Source organism: Oxyura jamaicensis, chromosome 2 (assembly GCF_011077185.1).
Source record: "Oxyura jamaicensis isolate SHBP4307 breed ruddy duck chromosome 2, BPBGC_Ojam_1.0, whole genome shotgun sequence".
NCBI lineage: Eukaryota > Metazoa > Chordata > Aves > Anseriformes > Anatidae > Oxyura > Oxyura jamaicensis.
Window position 1 is genome coordinate 47609371 of NC_048894.1, and position 17005 is coordinate 47626375.

A 17005-nucleotide genomic window follows, 5' to 3' on the forward strand; every position below is an offset into this window, starting at 1 on the left:
TCCTTTATTTAACACCATTTTAATTCAGTCTTGAATGCTTTACATGTAGATTTCCAGGTACCAATGTTGTGGTAACAGCTCTCCTTATTTGTTGCTGATGTTCAAATTGCTGTCTGTCCAGCTGTATTTATGCTGTCTTGTCGACTCAGTACAGAAAGGCTCAAAATGTTCAGTGCTGGTTTATTTTGTTAAAGTTGGTTTTGTTCAAAATGCTGTATTATTTCTGGGTTATGATGATGATGCTACCATGCTAGAGAGCTACATACTGAAAAACAAAATCCACATGCCTAACTTGTATCTCGACTCCAGAATCAAAGCCTTTTCAGGAGGCTGAAGCAAGTTGCTCACAAATACAGACTGCTAATTTTGATTCTTGTCACTGAACTCTGATTTTGTCACTGGAAAGCACTCTAGCACAATACATGGTTGTCAACTGGCAGGAAAAGGAGAGTTAAATTTTAGTATGCAGAATGATTGCAGATAGGGTCTACTTTGTCCTTGTTGAGCTGAGGCTTTTTGAAACTATTTTAGAGCAGCATTTTTCCAGGAGGTAATGCAACTGTGTTGTCTTAACTGATAATACGTGTGTGTGTATATTCAATGCTTTTGGGCTAACAACTTGTTTTCTCCAATCGTGAGAAATATAATGAAGTGAGAGTTGAGCTTTCTGTTCCACTGTTTTTAAGTCTTCAATTTCTTCCCCTGAGTAAATTGCTGCTGGGGATGGGATGTTCACTGACACTGTTCTGGGCCTTCCTGCTGCTCGACCCTATCTTAATATCACTGGGTGGGAGCATTAGAGAAAGCATGGAGACTAAAATTTCTGTCGTTTTGGCTTTTATTTTTTATAGGCAAAATATACTAACTGACTAAACTTGAACTAAAAGACCCACTGTTTCATTTAATCATACAAGTCTATTTTGTCTTTCCTTCCTTTTTCCCCCCCTCAACTTTTTTTAATGTAGCTGCAGATAGTAAGGATGAAGAAATTAAAGCACCTCCCAAGAGATCCTATCTGGGTATGTACTGTCCAAACTCGCTCTGCATGAAGTTGCCTTTTCAACTACCTATTTCATGTTTTGCCACTTCTTGTAACCATTTTTAGAAACAATTGCATGATCATTTCTATATTAAATGTTTGCATTACGTTTTTGTGACATACTAAAGCCTGGTGCATGGTTTTGTTTTAATGTTCCCTTCCTCACTTTTAACCTACATAGCGGAAAACATGCTTACAGTTCTACTTCGGAAATCAGTTTTTGAAGGCAGTTGAAGTCACTCCATTGTGTGTTTCAATAATATCTCTCTTTTTCCTTCCCCAAGGTAGAAAAGCAAAATACTGTGTGATACAGGGATCCATGTCTTCATAGTCATATTCCTCCTCTTCTAGCCCTGCCTCTGGAGGAAACAATGAAAAATACAGGAGTATCTTTCAGCATTGTTCAGAATGCTAGATAAGAAATTTCCGACATCTGATGTTCAGCAAAATGCTTGTTATCTTTGCGAGTTTTTTGTTTTTTCCCTGCCTTGTTCCTCTCTATATTAGAGTAGCCTCAAAATTGTTTCTTGGTAATTAGTAACACTCTAAGCTGAGAGCTTCCAACTGTATTCAGTTTCAGAATTGGAATCTATGCTCTTTTAATTTGCCTAAGAGGAAGTATTAGGTGCAAACTAGCCTTGTAGCGTTTTCAGCTCTCAGTAGCTAGGGAGACAGTTTTTGTCAAGTCATGGTGTTTTTTTGATTTTGTTTTTTGTCTTAAATTAGTTGGGGGTATCATGTTAAGGTAGTTACACCAGCCACAGACAGAAGTTGCCCAGTCAACTTTTATATTCGTTTAAAATGAATTGAAGTAGAATCTCACGTTGATACTAGTTATTTTCTGTTGCAATTCTCAAGCTAAAAAAGGATCAGTGAAAGATACAGAGGGTAAAGAAAAGTGTTCCTGGTGCAAGAGAGTCTCTACTTCTATATTTATCAACAGTTAATTAAACTGGAGCAAGCTTTGAGAAACACAGAGAAGCATTAACCCGAGTACTTTCTTGAAACCATAAGACCAAACCTGTAAGGGTTAAATAGACTCTTTCATTAATCTTCTAGATCTCTCCTTTCAGATTTAGGGGCAAAATGCATCTTAAATTGGTCTGATGGCAGTATTTTGCAAAGTACCTTTTCTTTGTGTGCTTTCAAAACATTTTTTCTGGAGTTCATATGAAACTGTTTTATTTTGCTGTTTGTCTTCTAGTTTGTAGTGGTTTTCACTGGCTTGCAACACTAACCAATGGAATGTAAACTTTAAACAATTCTATCCTTTTTGCACCTATTTTCCTGTTGTCTTTTACTAATACTCAGAAATGTTTTATTTACAGTGGCAGAGCTAGAAACAGCTGCCTCTGCACCTAGATATAATTGAGTGGGTTATTTCAAAATGCTTCATGTGGTTAAAATTAAACAGAAAAAAAGTAACTTAATGTGACCTTTTATTCATTTCTGATTTCTTTTTTTTTTTGTTAAAAATTATTCCTTGGTGGTTCAAGTGCTTAAAATGGTTGACGTTTGTAGGAAAAAAAAAAGAACACTTTAATCTTAGTCTAACTGTTTTAAATCTGAAACATTTGGTTAATAAATGGTGACTGAAGGTCATTTTGGAACTGCTTAGCAAAATAATGAGATGAATCGCATTATCACTAAGGAAAAGTGTAGTCTCATGCTCAGAGGTTTAATGATAGGTTGGCAAGTCTGTTCTCTGTTCAAATGGCATAATTCTTACTGGTGCAAACAAAGTAAGAGATGTTTTGAGGTATCTGTATATAGTATACATGCAAAAGTATGCCCAAGCGGGCTATACAGTGCTTTACATCACAGCATAAGTCATACTTTGATTGGCAGAGGGTTATTAAACCGAGTGAGCTATGTCCTGACGTGCTCTGTTTGCCACAGCTCTGGAAAGCTCACTCAGAGAATAGTTAAGGGAGTATTTGCTGTATTCTCAAGTGGTATGAGGACATTCTCACAATGTTTTTTAAGGAGTTCTAAGGAGAATTTTCTTCAAGAAGGACAGATTGGCTTCTTCCTTTTCCTGTTTATTTTGGTTTTCTGAAAGTGTTCTTCAATAGTCTTTTAGACTCCAGAGATCATTGTATTACTTTCTTTTTCATGCTATGTAATAAACATTCTGCCTGTTCTTTTTGGCTATCCCTGAAAACTATTATTGTAGATGTTGAAGCATTAATCTGAGAATGTACTGTGAAAGATAAGGACATGATTTATTTATTTTTTCTTGATGAGGTGCTTTAGAACAAATAGAGAATCATTGAATTATTTCAATGGAAGGGTCCTCTAAAATCATCTAGTTTGTGTCTTAATCTGTTTCACTGAAATGCAGTAAAATAAGAGAGAGGTTGTCACAGAAGTAGCAAAACACTAAAGACATTGCTCCAAAGATGTATTGTTTTGAAGCTGTTTCAGAGGGTCTCATTGACACGGCAGACGAGTCCCAAAGTGAATGTGATTTGTTTGATTTTTCCAAGTAAATATTTAAACGCTTTGAAGGACGCTTCCAGTAGATGGCAAGAGTTTTCCTCCCTTATGTGAAGCTGGTTTTAAAACTTTCCATGCTGTTGAACCCTGAACCTTGCTTTTTACCCAAACAGAAAGTTATCCAAGTAAGGAGTTTTAAAGCAACAAAAATAAAATAACTTAAATGCAGATGATCTACCTGTTGCATTAGTATTTAAAATGACTTATTTTCTTTGGGTGAAAAATGTAAATGTCTGTGCAGGTAAGTTCAAGGTTAGCACGTGCATAGTAATGAAGACAAAAGAGCAATGTGAATGAAGTAGGCACAGTCATCTGCTGCTCTCTGCTGCTTCTGCTGTGTCCTGGTTTTGTCGGGGATAAAGTTCATTTTGGTCCCAGTAGCTGGTATGGTGCTGTGCTTTGGATTTAGGATGAGAATAATGCTAATAACACACTGATGCTTTCAGTTGCTTACAGGAAGCAGTGCTTACACTAAGCGAGGGACTTTTCAGCTTCTTATGCTGCCCTGCTAGCAAGGGGGCTGGGGGTGGGTGCACAAGGAGCTGGGAGGGACACAGCCAGGACTGCATTGTCCAAAGGGATATTCCATAATACCCAATGTCATGCTGAAAAATAAAACTGGGGCATTGGCCAGGGAGCATGTTGGCTGCTGTTTGGGTACTGGCTGGGCATCAATCAGTGGGTGGTGAGCAATTGCATGGGATGTCAATTGCTTTGTGTATTATTTTATCATAATAATAATAATATTTTCCCCTTCCATTTCCTTTTAAACTATCTTTATTTTAACCTATGAGTTTTACCATTCCTCCATTCTCTCCCTCATCCCACGGGGAGGGGAGCAACTGGCTGTGTGTGGTGCTGAGCTGCCTGCTGAGTTAAACCACTACACAGTCATTGTGCCAGCCCTGTGAGTAACTTATATGTTCGCTTCTTTTGCCCTTTAACTTAGGGGATCGATTGGCTCATGATAAATTAGGAGTTGGCACACTCTGGGATGCAGCTGATACCATCGCGTGTGCCGTGAAGGTTTTTTCAGTCAGCTCTCTGGCTCCCTCTGGTCGTAGCATTCAATTTGTCTGGGTCGAACAGGAGCGTCCAGCTAGCAGACAAGCAGATGTGCGATGTGGTTGTCAGCAGGTGCTCTGTAAATAAGGTGATTACAGTGTGCTTCTCTGTCCAGGCCTCGCTAGCCTGAGCAGAGCCACAGATGGCATAGAGGCACAGTTTCTCTTTGCCAGTTATGTGGGCATCGCTTTGGTTTCATTGGAAGTGTCTTTCACACTGTAGTTTCTAGTTACTGAATTCCCTGTACAACTGTTGGGTCATTAAATACAAAAGCAGTTGTTGCTGGTACACAGCTGTCACAGCCTCTGTCCGTGCATAACTGCAAGAAGACATGAGGGGAGTTAAATACCCTCTTGCCAGTACACATTCCCTTGTTAGACTCGTGTTAAAGTGCTTTTTTTGGTCTTCTAGGAAGGGAGTTTAGGAGAGGGGTTTGTAACAACATCTCTGGGTAGACACTAGGATGCTGTTTTTTCTTTTTTCTTAAAATGGAGTTTTAGATGTTGAGGAATACAGGTCTGCTTTGCCTGATGGAATGACATCCAGCTACATGGGCAGTTTGGTTGTGGTTCTGCGTGTGGTGGGAGCAGTTCCTCTACCCTTCTTTCTCTGCAGTAGTATTTAATCCTTTTCAGGAGACATTGAAAATAAAATCAGAAATGGAGAGTCTAAGGATAAAGTGGCTATTTGGAACTTGTTATAAAAAAAATTATGTTGAAAGCTGTAGAATCTTATTTAAAATATATAGTTTTGGTTACTTCTTATTTACGTTGCAGTTGAACAAATAGATATCTTGAAAATAATTTCTCTACCCAGTTACGGGTCTGTGCTGGAGATCTAAGATACTACTCAGGCATTTCATTTGGTGTGGTTGGGAAATTAAACCTGTGAATAAAGTTTAAATTTTGCTTTCCTGTATGTATTTTAACTGGAGGAATGAAAGCTCATAGCAACATCCAGCCACGTGAGGGTGCTCTGGGGTTTCCCAGTCTTCAGCAGAGCCACTCACCTGGAACCTGTGAGGGACTGATCCTGCTTTCAGGCCTGTTGTGCTACCTGTAGAAAGAGTGAATAAACAGATTTTGAAAAATCTTCTTTCAAGGTGAGAGCCAGACTAATTAATTTAAGCTTACAGTTTCAAAATGAAACATCTAAATGTTCAAGTGCAATCTGTTTGTCTGCTGATCCTGCAGATTAGGGAACATCTGTGCAGCAAAGCTCCTGCTTCAGTAGATAGAGAGATGTGAGAAGCTTTTCCAGGTGCTTGAGCATGTCACATGCCTTTACATGCTTGATCACATCTAAATCAGAATGGTTAGACTTGTTCTTTAAACAAGGGTCATGGAATAATTTGGCATGGAAGGGACCTTTGTGGTTATTTGATACAGCTCCCTGCTTGAAGCTGGTCCAGTTGGATGAGGTTACTCAGTTTTGTCCAGGTGAGTGTTGAGTATGTCCACAGATGGAGATTCTACAACCTTTCTGGCACCTGTGCCAGTGTCTGACATGTTGTGATGGAAACTTTTCTTCCATCTAACTGGGATTTCCCCTGTTGCAACTCATGCCTTCAGCCTCCTGTCACCATGTGCCTCTAAGAAGAGCCTGCCTCTGTCTTCTCTGTACTCTCTTATTAAATAGTGGTAGGCAGCAAGAAACCTTCTCCATGGAAGCTGAAAAAAATCAGTTCTCTTAGTCTCATCATGTATGTCGTGTACCTCAGCCCTTTAGTCATCTTGGATACCCACTCCTGGGCTCATTCCAGTACACCAGTGTACTGGAATGCTGTACCTGTGGGCACAAAACTGAACACAGTACTCCAAATAGGGTTTTGAGGGTGTTGAACAGAGAGGAATAAACACTTACACCTGCTGGCCACGGACTTGCTCAGCTGTATAGTTCAGTATGCAATTGGCTGCCTTTGCCACAAGGGCATTCCTTTGACTCATGTTCAGTCTGCCAGGCTCCCTTCCACTTTTCCACAAGCCTCCTCTCTAGTAAGGCAGCCCCCTGTAGCCGTACTGTGACATGTTGTTATCGATCCCCAGGTGTGCAACTGCACTGAACTTCATGGTATTCCTGTCAGCTCGTATCTCTATCCCTTTGAATAGGAGTGCTACCCTCAGTCTGTCAAACACTCCCCATAACGTGCTATCATTCATGAACTTCTTATCCCCATTGCTAATAAAACATTAGAGAGTATTGGCCCTAGTATTGATTGCTTAGTAGGTTGCCTTGTTACTGATCATCAATTGTATGTTTTTCCATTGAGAGGAAAAAGTCTTAGAGCCTGGTGGCCCAAGACAATTTTCTGCACTCTTTAGTGTCCACGTACCAGTTGATATCTTGCTAATAAGCATACTGTAGGAGACTGTCAACTGCTTTGCTAAAGGCAGCGTAAACAATATCTAATCCTTTCTTATTTCCCTTAAAGTCAGTCATCTAACACAAGGTAATCACGTTGTTCTAATGCAGTTTGCCCTTTGTAAATCTGTGCTGTCTGTTACTAGTCATCTATTTGTCCTTCATGTGCTTTGAAATGGATTGGAGGAATCATTTTCTTCCATATTTCTTCCATAATATTCCTAGTGATAAGGTTAGGGTGACCGGCATGTTGGTTCCACAGATGCTCTTCACTGAAGATGGGTGTGACTTTTCTGTTTTTATTTTTTTTCCTTTTTCCTATCATTGAGAACCCATCCCAATCAGCATGAACTTCTAGAGGTGACTGAAAACATCCTTGCAAAGACATAAGCCTGCACTTCCACATCCTTAGATGCTTGCCATCGGGATCCCACAACATGTATAAATCCATTGACATAAGTGCTTCCAAACTCGTATCTTCATCTGTGGGTAGGTAATGCTTCATGCGCTCATCCCTGCTAGTAGGGCTCAGGAACTGTAGAGGGCAGACCTTGCCAGTGAAAGCACGTCAAAGCACAGCTATATTAATGCAAGAAAGCAGAATGTAATTTTAAATCCAAGAGAATTAGTTGTCTAGCTTTCATTGTGATATCCTGCTTTGCTGCCTGTCTCGTGTCTTTCAGGTGAGAAGAAACCATGATTTTCTATGTGATGGCCAAGTTGACAGACACCAATCTCCCCACAGACTTCCAAAAAATCTTCCAAATTGAAATACTTTTAGTTCTTAGTACAGATACGTTGGTAGCACTGTTTTTTTCAGTGGTCTGTAAGCGCACTTCTCGTCATCCTGTGTTACAAAAGTGTTGTTACCCAACTTTGTTCAGACATTGGATTGGTTAGGCAGCTTGCTAGGGAAATTCTGGCTGCAGCACACTTCTAGGATCTTGTTATAGATCCTGGCACATCTTTATTTTGTAGATTTCATTTATTTCTAAAGAACGCTGTCTTTGCATTTATCTAAGTGATGTAGAATCAGCAGTTCAACACTGTCCTGTACAATGTCCTGTACAAGGGATGTGGGGGTAGCTTGCACCCAATTTATGCTGCTGATTCTTGTAAATAGACTCAATATGAAAGGCAGACATGCTGTCACTCTGGAAAGCTGCTCATCTGATACACTGAGGCCCTGCGGGCCTCGCTTGCTCAGGACTTCTACTTCCATTTACAATTTGTCTTAGTCTGTTGGAAATAAGTCCACTGAGATAACCATACCCCCTGCAGTGTATGGAGTGGGAGGAATGGTCAACGACGTGACCCAAAGTCTGGTACTTAGAAGTGCTGAGCTAGGTGGCAGCTCTCCCTTGGTCCCAACTGCAATGACGTTACAGGGGGCTTGTGGGACAGTACAATGTCTGAGCTGGCATAATGCACTTTATGAACTGAGCTATACGTGGAGCTGATGGTAAAGGAACATCCTTATTGTTGCATTCAGCCTGATTTATTTTTTTCCACTGCATTTCGTGTCCTTCACGTTTTATTAGCCTTCTGTCATTTAAAGTGTGCTGGGAATGTAAAATTAATAGTTTCTGCTAAGCTAGAAATAGGGAACATGTTTAATAAGACTGCCTTTCAGAAGCTCCTGTATATAAATAAATGTGTTAATAAGGCATTTCCTTATGCTGGATATTGAAAAGCACATATCGCTGCAGCATCATGGCTGTTTCATGGGGAGAAAAAATGACCTTTTCCATTTAGACCCAAGAGTCATGTTTTCAGGTTGTAATGCACTACACTGACTATCCTTGAATGAAAACAATTAGGGATAACTTTATTTTACTGAAAGATTCCTATCTTCGCCCCCTACACACTCCCACTTTACCAACAGTGATTTTCCAGATACTAGAAAAGGATTTACAAGCCCTAGGTAGATTTTTCAAGTAAAACAAGAAGAAAAATCTTTGGTATGCCCCAGTTAGCCAGTCTCCCTGGGCTGTTAGCTTTGGGGAGAAGATGCAGGAAACTCCATTTTATGCCTGAGGTCTGAAATCAGGAAACTAAGCAGTGGATTAGACTTTATCTAGATTGCTCAGGTTTGGTGAGATGAATAGTGACTGTGCTCAGTGGTATTGAGGATCAGCAGTGCTTTGTATGAAACTTCCCCCTCTCTGCTACTGAGTTTTGATTACTAATTATTCTTTTAAGATAGTGAGTTCACAGTTGTCTTTAATAATGTTTATTTTTTGTGTTATTTTTTATGAACCTGCAGGCCCAAGGCATACGGAAGAGCAAAAGGCAAACAAGCACGCCTCTGGTACAAGTACCAAATTGTCACTTTTGATGCTGGTAAATTAACAGGTTGCCCGAAGAGCAACTTGGAAATGCTGACAAGAAGAAATTTGTTTAGGAATTACTCCTAGGCTCTGTTCCTGAATGTTGGGGAGATAGGCGTCGTTAAGGAAAACAGCATAGAGCTAGGCGTTCAGCACAATGGCTGTTTGATGGGAATGCTGCAGTAGCACAGACTTGGCTGACACATAGAAGCTAATAGCTAAACTCTTGGCCTGTCATATTTTGGATAACATAAGAAATCTATTTCTTCTGAATTTAGTGAATTTAGAAGAAATAACTTATTTCTATGCCCGTACTCTGTCTCATCATGACAGTCACCTTTTGAAGAAATGCAGTACGTTATCATCTTCCTTCCCTCCCTCCTGGTATGATACGTTTTATTATTACATGCACCCTAAATAAGCGATTTTACAAGAGATAATTGCAGTAGATATTAGGACAAATGGTTTAGATGTGTAGCCATGAGTATTTTTAAGAGGCAAGTTTAAAAAAAAAAAGTTAAAATGATTGTTAAAGTTGAGATATACAAACTATTAGCACTGTAATGTGTCTGGAAAGAAGAACTTGCCCATCTCCTGCGTAATGAAATAAACACAAGTTTTTGCCTGTGCTGTGACAAAGAACATTTTTAATCATGTTAGAAATACATTAGGTGTTAATGTATTAGATTGCTTTTACTTGAAACTTACGTCAAATAGTTTTTGTTTAAAAACTGATTTAAATTGAACTGCGGAATAACTTATTTAAATTTAAAAAAGAATGTAAATAAGCTACAGTATATTGCATGTTTATTTTGTGGGAACATACTTTTTTAAAAAAAGATTGTATTTTTTAAAAATATTTTTGATAAATTTTCAGTAAAAATCATTTGCTCATCTTTTTTCATATCTCATTCTTTTAACTCTCATTCCTCAAAGACAGAGAGGGAAGCATGTGTTCGTTCAGTTTCCAAACATTGTTTCCCATTATTTGAATAAATAAGGTATTTTTATGGAAAAATCTTTTTTTTTTTTTTTTTTTTTTTTTAAAGAAAAAATCTTGCAGAAGCAAACAAAACTTTCTAAGGTCTGGTTCCAGTGAAATAGTTGGTAATTATTTAGATTTAGTATTTGACTCTTTAAAGCTATGCAGTAGATGCACAGTGATTTAAGTGATAGAATAGATTGGTAATCACAGGCCTCAGTTAATGTTTGTAATAATATTTTAAACATTTAATCGGTTCTGTTTTTCGGAGGAAATGTTTTAAACATTAAAATTTCATTTTATCTTGTTACTAGAACAATTATGTATGCTCTGTCTGTGTGAGGAGATGACAATGCTGAGCGAGGTTGGGGAAGAAAGAATGTAACCCATCTGTTCATGAGAAGGTGCTTCCTGTATCTTCTTGAATCAGTAACAGATAAGGTGTCTTTTTTTTGTAAGTCATAAATTTATGGTGAGAGTCAGGGCATATGCAGTCTCCCTTCAGATCCTTTGATGGCTGGTAATAAGCATGTTTTACTCCTTGTGGAGGGAAGTCTACCACCAGTAATCCTGAAGTTCTGAATGTCTCCTTTCATATGCATTTATTATGTGCCCTAATTTCTCTTTGCTCTGCTCTGTGATCTGTATGCATTACACGTATTGCATCAGCATCCTATGTTCCCTCCCATGGGCAGGGGAAAAATCCAAAACCCAGAATTCAGTTCTGACAGATTTATTTTTACTTGCATTGTAGATTTTTTTTTTTTTTTAAAAAAGGGGGGGGGGAAGAGGGCTTGTTCAACCTGGATGGGTTCCTTGGAGACCTAGGAACTAGAGAAATGAAGACAGATCCTGATTATTTCAGGGAAACATTTTTTATTTTTAATAGTTGCTTAAAGCTGTCTTTTTTACTATTACTTATTGCAGCTGAAAGCCTGATGAGAACTTTGGAGATTAAACACTTTAAATATTCAAAATATCTCTGTTTCTTCTATGAAGGTTTATGGGATTTAGATTTTTTTTTTTTTTCCTCATCAAAATCAGGACCAATATAGCTGTTCCTAAACTAGACACTGCTTTGTCTTTATACACACTAGCCTTTGTGGGTTTCCTGCCCACTGTGGGTTACTTATGTATTTACACACACACACTTAAAACTTGAAGAAAAAGGATTTTCTCCTCATCTCCAATTTGTATAGCCTTTGGAGAAACAAAACAAAAAAACTTTTGCTGGTTTTAGAAATTCTGTTTCCTTTCACACATTTTTTTGGTCCATTTATACAAACCACCAAAACTTGGAATGACTCCTCGCCTATGCTGAAGTTTTACATTGCTGCACTTTCTCTAGTCTTTGTACCCTTTGGCATGTAAAAAATCAAAGCAGTTATTTCAGAAAATTTAATTTGCTTTAAATTCCTTACTTTGTCTTCAGAGACACTATTTACTCTCTTATGCCTTACTTCTCTCCCTGTTGGGAGTAGGATGTAGTAGAACATGTGCTGTGCACTGAGGGAAAGTAGCAAACTTAATATCAAAATGACTTAAAATAATCTTTATCTGCAAGTTCCTTGTTAAATTTCTGTGTGCAGTGGCTGTCAAAGGCTGTTCTTTGACAGTCACTGCACACAGAAATTTAACGAGGAACTTGTGGGTAAGACTGTTGTTCAGCAGTTAATTATTTATGGTTCATCAGCTGTCATTTCTGCATCCCCTGCACTCCTGAGTAAGGGATGTGTAAAGGACGTGGCAAAGGAAGGCAAATTCCTGCATCGCTTGGCCAGGAGAACAAGGGCTGTAACCTGTGGTGACAGAGTCATCTAAGTGGTAGACACTGACAGCGTACTGTCTTCTGTTTGCTTTGGATTTCTTTGTTGTCATTTTAAAAACTAATTATATTTATAATGGGGCATAACAGCCAAAGGCTTTTGCCTCCAGCAGTGGCTGGGTGCCAAACTGTTTGGCAGCAATGCCTGCCTAAGATAGTCCTGATCCTCCTCCTCCCCTCCTGATACTCCCCCTCCTGCTCATCCCAACCTCCTCGCCCCCGCTTTCTTGCTCTTGCAGTGGTACTGAGAAAAATGTTTCTGGGATTACGTTTCGAACCAAATAAAGAACAGATCTGGCTTTTTTTTTTTTTTTAAAAAAAAAAAAACACATTCTTCATCTCCACTATGAACTAACTGCTTCAGGAAACTAAAGTTGTCCTGTTTTAGCTTGAGGGGGATGAGAGGGGTTTAAACTTCTGCTTGGAAATGTGAACAGTTTGTGAGCGCATTACCCGCATTGCAACCAAACTCATCTTAAATCCACTACTGCTACCTTTCTTTCCAGATCTTGAAGGCACCTTGACTAATGGAACATCAAACTGTAGACACAAGGCGTTCAGAAACCCTGTGGTATTCAAAAATGCGTCTTGCTTAACAATCACTGCTCCTGTCAAAGCAGGGATTTATCTGCGGTCAGACTAAACAGCTGGGAAGTTGAAGGGGAAATTCAGTTTCAGGATAGCTCTGTTTCACTTGGCTCCTCCAGTTACAAGTGCTGTAATCAGTAAAGCAGTCTGCAAGCACTTGAGTGGAATTCTGTATGGATCTCCCTCCCTATAAATTCCTCACGCTAATGTTATGAAGTCATTTGTATGGAAATTTCTCCTGTTTGGTCACAGTATACAGTAATTTAGATCTCTGTGGACATGTATATAGAATAAGTTTTGGTTTAAAGGTTGTAAGAGAACACTGCAGGCTCTGTAGGTTCCAGAAAACTTTCTACTGCCAGAAGGTCCTTTTTTTCCTTTCCTTAAAAAAATTATATGAAGAATAAAATTATTTCCAACTTCATCTACCTGAAAAGCATTTTTTTTTTCAAAATGGATGATTTTCCATCGTTAGTTCTACAAGTGCCGATATGCTTACCTGATGTTTATGCTAGCAAATGAGAAATTATATTTGAGATTTGTCTGCAAGTGCTGGCCAGAAATGTGTGAATTGATTGTTGGGGATAAAGGTTGTCACTGGTGGATGATTACACGTTCACAAACACACGCGTAAATGATTTCAAGGAATTTGTTTGATCGCAGTTGTTCATCTGTAAAGGGTAGGACTTATTGCTGAGAGAAGATGCTTTCTGACCTGAATAGGTCTAGTGACTGGCCGGTCCCTTAGGATGTAGAAAAACCTGTGCTGAAGGTCCTTATTTCAAACCAGAGAGAGTAGAATTTGAATCTGTTTCCCAAATCCCATCTGTATGTTTGAAAACCTGTGAGAGGAGGAAGAGAAGCAAAGTCTTTTGTTCTGGTATACAGCAAAAATCCAGAAATACCAATTTATTTTTTTCAGAACAGAAATCTTCCTCACCACACTCCGTTTTGGTTCTTATCTGCAATTGACATTTAAAAGGATACCCTATGAAATGGAGTAGATTGTGCGGTCACTTTGAGGTATTAGCATCTTTGTAATGCAGTTCTGATTATTAAAGAAAACGTCTAATATTGTCATAGGGGAGTCAGAGACTAGGCAGCAGGAGAAAAGCAAGTGAAAGAAAAAAAAAGATCAGAAAGTTTCCTACAACTTCTACATGCATTTGAGGATTCTGAGGTGATACTGAGAATGGGTCATTCCGAGGTTAATTTAGGCAATTGCCAAGAGTTGCTTAGCAGGCCACAGGACATACTGGAGCAAAGGAGGCAGCTGCACAATGCATTACTCTGTTTGGGTACTAAATTAGTAGGGCCAGTTTGGGGGTTAGAATTTCTCTTGCCTGGTGGTGGGTTACCTAGGAAACAAGGACTAAACTTTCCAAAAAAGATCCTAAATGAAGAGAGGAGTTTATATTTTTAGGAAGACTGTTTAGCTTTGTGTTGTATACACTCTTGCAAATGCATGCCTGACTTCAGTTTCTGAAAAAAAAAAAATAATCACACAAGTGCTTTCCTTCCGTGGTGTCTTCACAACAGAGGAAATAAAGTCTCAGGTACGTCAGCTCAGGGTTAATTAAAAGAGAGATCATTTCTCTTTATGCAAGTCAGTGGCTATTTAGTGTTTTCCCCAGAGACTTACAGTTCAAAAGGGGGGTGTGTTGTTGTCTGACAGTCACTTCCAGAGTTTCTGGGGGTAACTTGCTGTATGATACGTGCAACCTGGCACTGTAATCTCGGGCACTGTGGTATCTGAGGCAGCCTGCATCTAGGCTAATGAACAGCTTGTTTTGTAATATTTAGAAGGATTTTTTATTCATCCCTGTAAGTCTAATTGTAGTCTTGGAATGGAGTATGACGAGTACACATTGTTTCTAGCACAGTAGTAGGCTTGCTATCTTTTGAGAATTAGACTCACTGTAGTAGGCTTAATATATTTTGGGAATTAGACTTCGCTAATTAGACACTAAATTAGCTTCAGTACTATTCAAAATAATTTGAACTGTTTCCAATAGAGTTTATAACTCCAGCTACAAGAACTGGAGCCAAGGCAGCCTGCTCTGCAGTACTTAACCAACTGCCTCTTAGAAAGAAGTCTTTTGTCTGGGGACCTTTGTGAACTGCCTGATAGGGCTGTGGGTGATCACTTAGATGAACCATGCTGAGGACAGTGTAAAGTGCTGTTGAAATGATTGTAAAAATAGTAACTTGGTGCTATACGTTCTTGCTGTGACATCCACATCATCCCTGTGTAGCTAGCTGATTAAAAAAAGAAGCTGATTTCTATAGTTAGCATAGTATCTAGCCGAAAGAAGAATTTAGCTCTAATCTGCTGCCTCCATCGTTAGTGTCGTTTGTGAAGGCCCGACTTCAGGGCTGTCCTTGTGGGCAAAGGGCTGGGGGATTTATTTGTTTAGTTAGACTTACTGTGTGATTCTGTGGTACTTTGGGATTTTTGACGCTCTTGGCAGGAGGTGAGCAGGACCAGGAATGTTTGCCTCCCGTAGTCATCAAAATTCCTTCTTCTGGGCTGCTCCCTGGGCTTGCCATTCCTCTTCTTCCCTTGCTGCTCCTTCAGAGACGCTTCTCCTGAAGTCCATGCTTGCTCTGTCTCACGTGGTTTATAAAGCTGTTCATGCTGCTTTCACTCCAGCTTTCAAATGCATAGTTTGTTTTCCATAGCGCTAATTCCTTTGGGTCACAGCTACCACATTTCAGTGGCTTTCCTAGCTCCATTATCTGCCTAATTATTATGCTGTTCTCCTTCATCAGTCATCTTGTAGGTCAGATAATAGCTGCTTTTTCCAGCAGTTGAGATGATCTCATAGAGACAGTGAGTAAGAAGAATGGTTAGTGCATTGGAGTAGAAAGAGAGAGCCTTTTCCTGCACTGAACAGGCCAAAATAGCAGTGTTGTGGTAGATAACTTCTGTGTTAATGTTACTGGGAAGGCCGGTCTTCACAGAGGAAATGCAGTCCTATTTTGCCTATTCATTTTGATATATCTAGCATAAATTTAAGTGCCTTGCCCTAGTAGCAATATTGTTATGTATCTGTAGGAGTACAGACTTGGTGTTTTCTCTCAGCTGGAATTGGGAGGAAAAGAGTTTGGATGCATGTGCTTCACGAGGTAACTGGGTAGGGTGTTGCAAGAATACCCTCTGCAAGATTGCCTTGAAAACATCTGCCACCTGGAGAACTCCCAGAAATGGCCTTGCTTTGGAAAAGACTAGTCCAGAGTACACTTCTACAGTCATTTTTCGTGAGTGTGGGGCGTAGGTGGTGTTGCTTCTGGCTCACACAAAATTGGTTACACTTGTTTTGTGGTGATGTACTGAGATGTTCTGCTCCATGTAGCTTTCCCAGCTCAGTTGGCATTCTCCGGCAGTCACTGAGCCCAGCAGTTGGAGCCATGTTCACAGATAATCAGACTTGCTATAACTCCCTCTGTATTAAAACAAAAAGACTATCTTCTCCTCTGCTTACTTCATAATTTTGCTTTCCCTTGAATGCTTATAAAGTTAACAGTAGTGCCATGAGGAATACAGATGTACGTATGCACGTACATACGTGCAATTGCATGTATGTGTACATGTAAAAACACATGAAAATTTCAACAGAGGCTGGTTTTTGGGCACCACAAGTGATGTAAACAATTTTGCATCTTTTTGTAAAACAGCATACAGTGGTGAAGTGTTTGTTGTTGTTACTGTTTAAGTAACTAATGTGTTTCTTAACCTTGCAATTACTAATTTCCTTTGGTGAGGTGGTGGAATGGACCTTAGAGAAACTGGAGGACAGCAAGAACAATTGCTGATGCTTAGAGCTGTGCTGAGGAACTGTATGGAATATGAGTGTAAAACTCTGAGGTGGGGACAGCGCTGGAAAAAAGAATGAGGTAGATATCACCCCACTCCTGTACAGTTTTGTTGAGAAGGAGGAAGAAGAGTGGGTGACAACCTGACAGTGGGGGAAAAATGAACTTGATGTGACAAAGCAGAGAGCTAGTATAAGAGACTGTAAAAAGTGGTGACAACACATAAAATGAGGCAAAGAAAAATAAGCCAAGTATGTGCCTTCAAAGTATCTCAAAAATGGATTTCATTAAATGACAAGAATTTGTTTTGTGTAGGCTGGGTTGATATTTTCAGAAGGTTTAAGACTTTCTGCATTATTTTGCTTCCATCCTAGAACTGCGAGAGAAGAAGAAACAGTGTTTGGGTACTACCAAGTGTGAAGGCCAGATAGCAAGAATCTGTAGGACAGGAATGTTGTAAGATAGACACAGGGAGATGCTTGTGTACTGTGGTAGCAAGG

The 17005-nt window shown here is 39.4% G+C and overlaps 1 protein-coding gene across 2 annotated transcripts in view; it reads left to right on the forward strand.

The window, feature by feature from the left end:
• SLC66A2 (solute carrier family 66 member 2) overlaps positions 1 to 17005 on the forward strand; it is a 55511-nt gene that overhangs the window by 12411 nt on the left and 26095 nt on the right. Inside the window, exon 3 of one of the 2 annotated variants that reach the window (XM_035318176.1) lies at positions 966 to 1019. The exons of the other annotated variant lie outside the window; for it this stretch is intronic. Coding sequence (XP_035174067.1) covers positions 966 to 1019 — 54 coding nt within the window. The remainder of the gene's footprint in view (positions 1 to 965; positions 1020 to 17005) is intronic. 2 annotated transcript variants of the gene reach the window in all.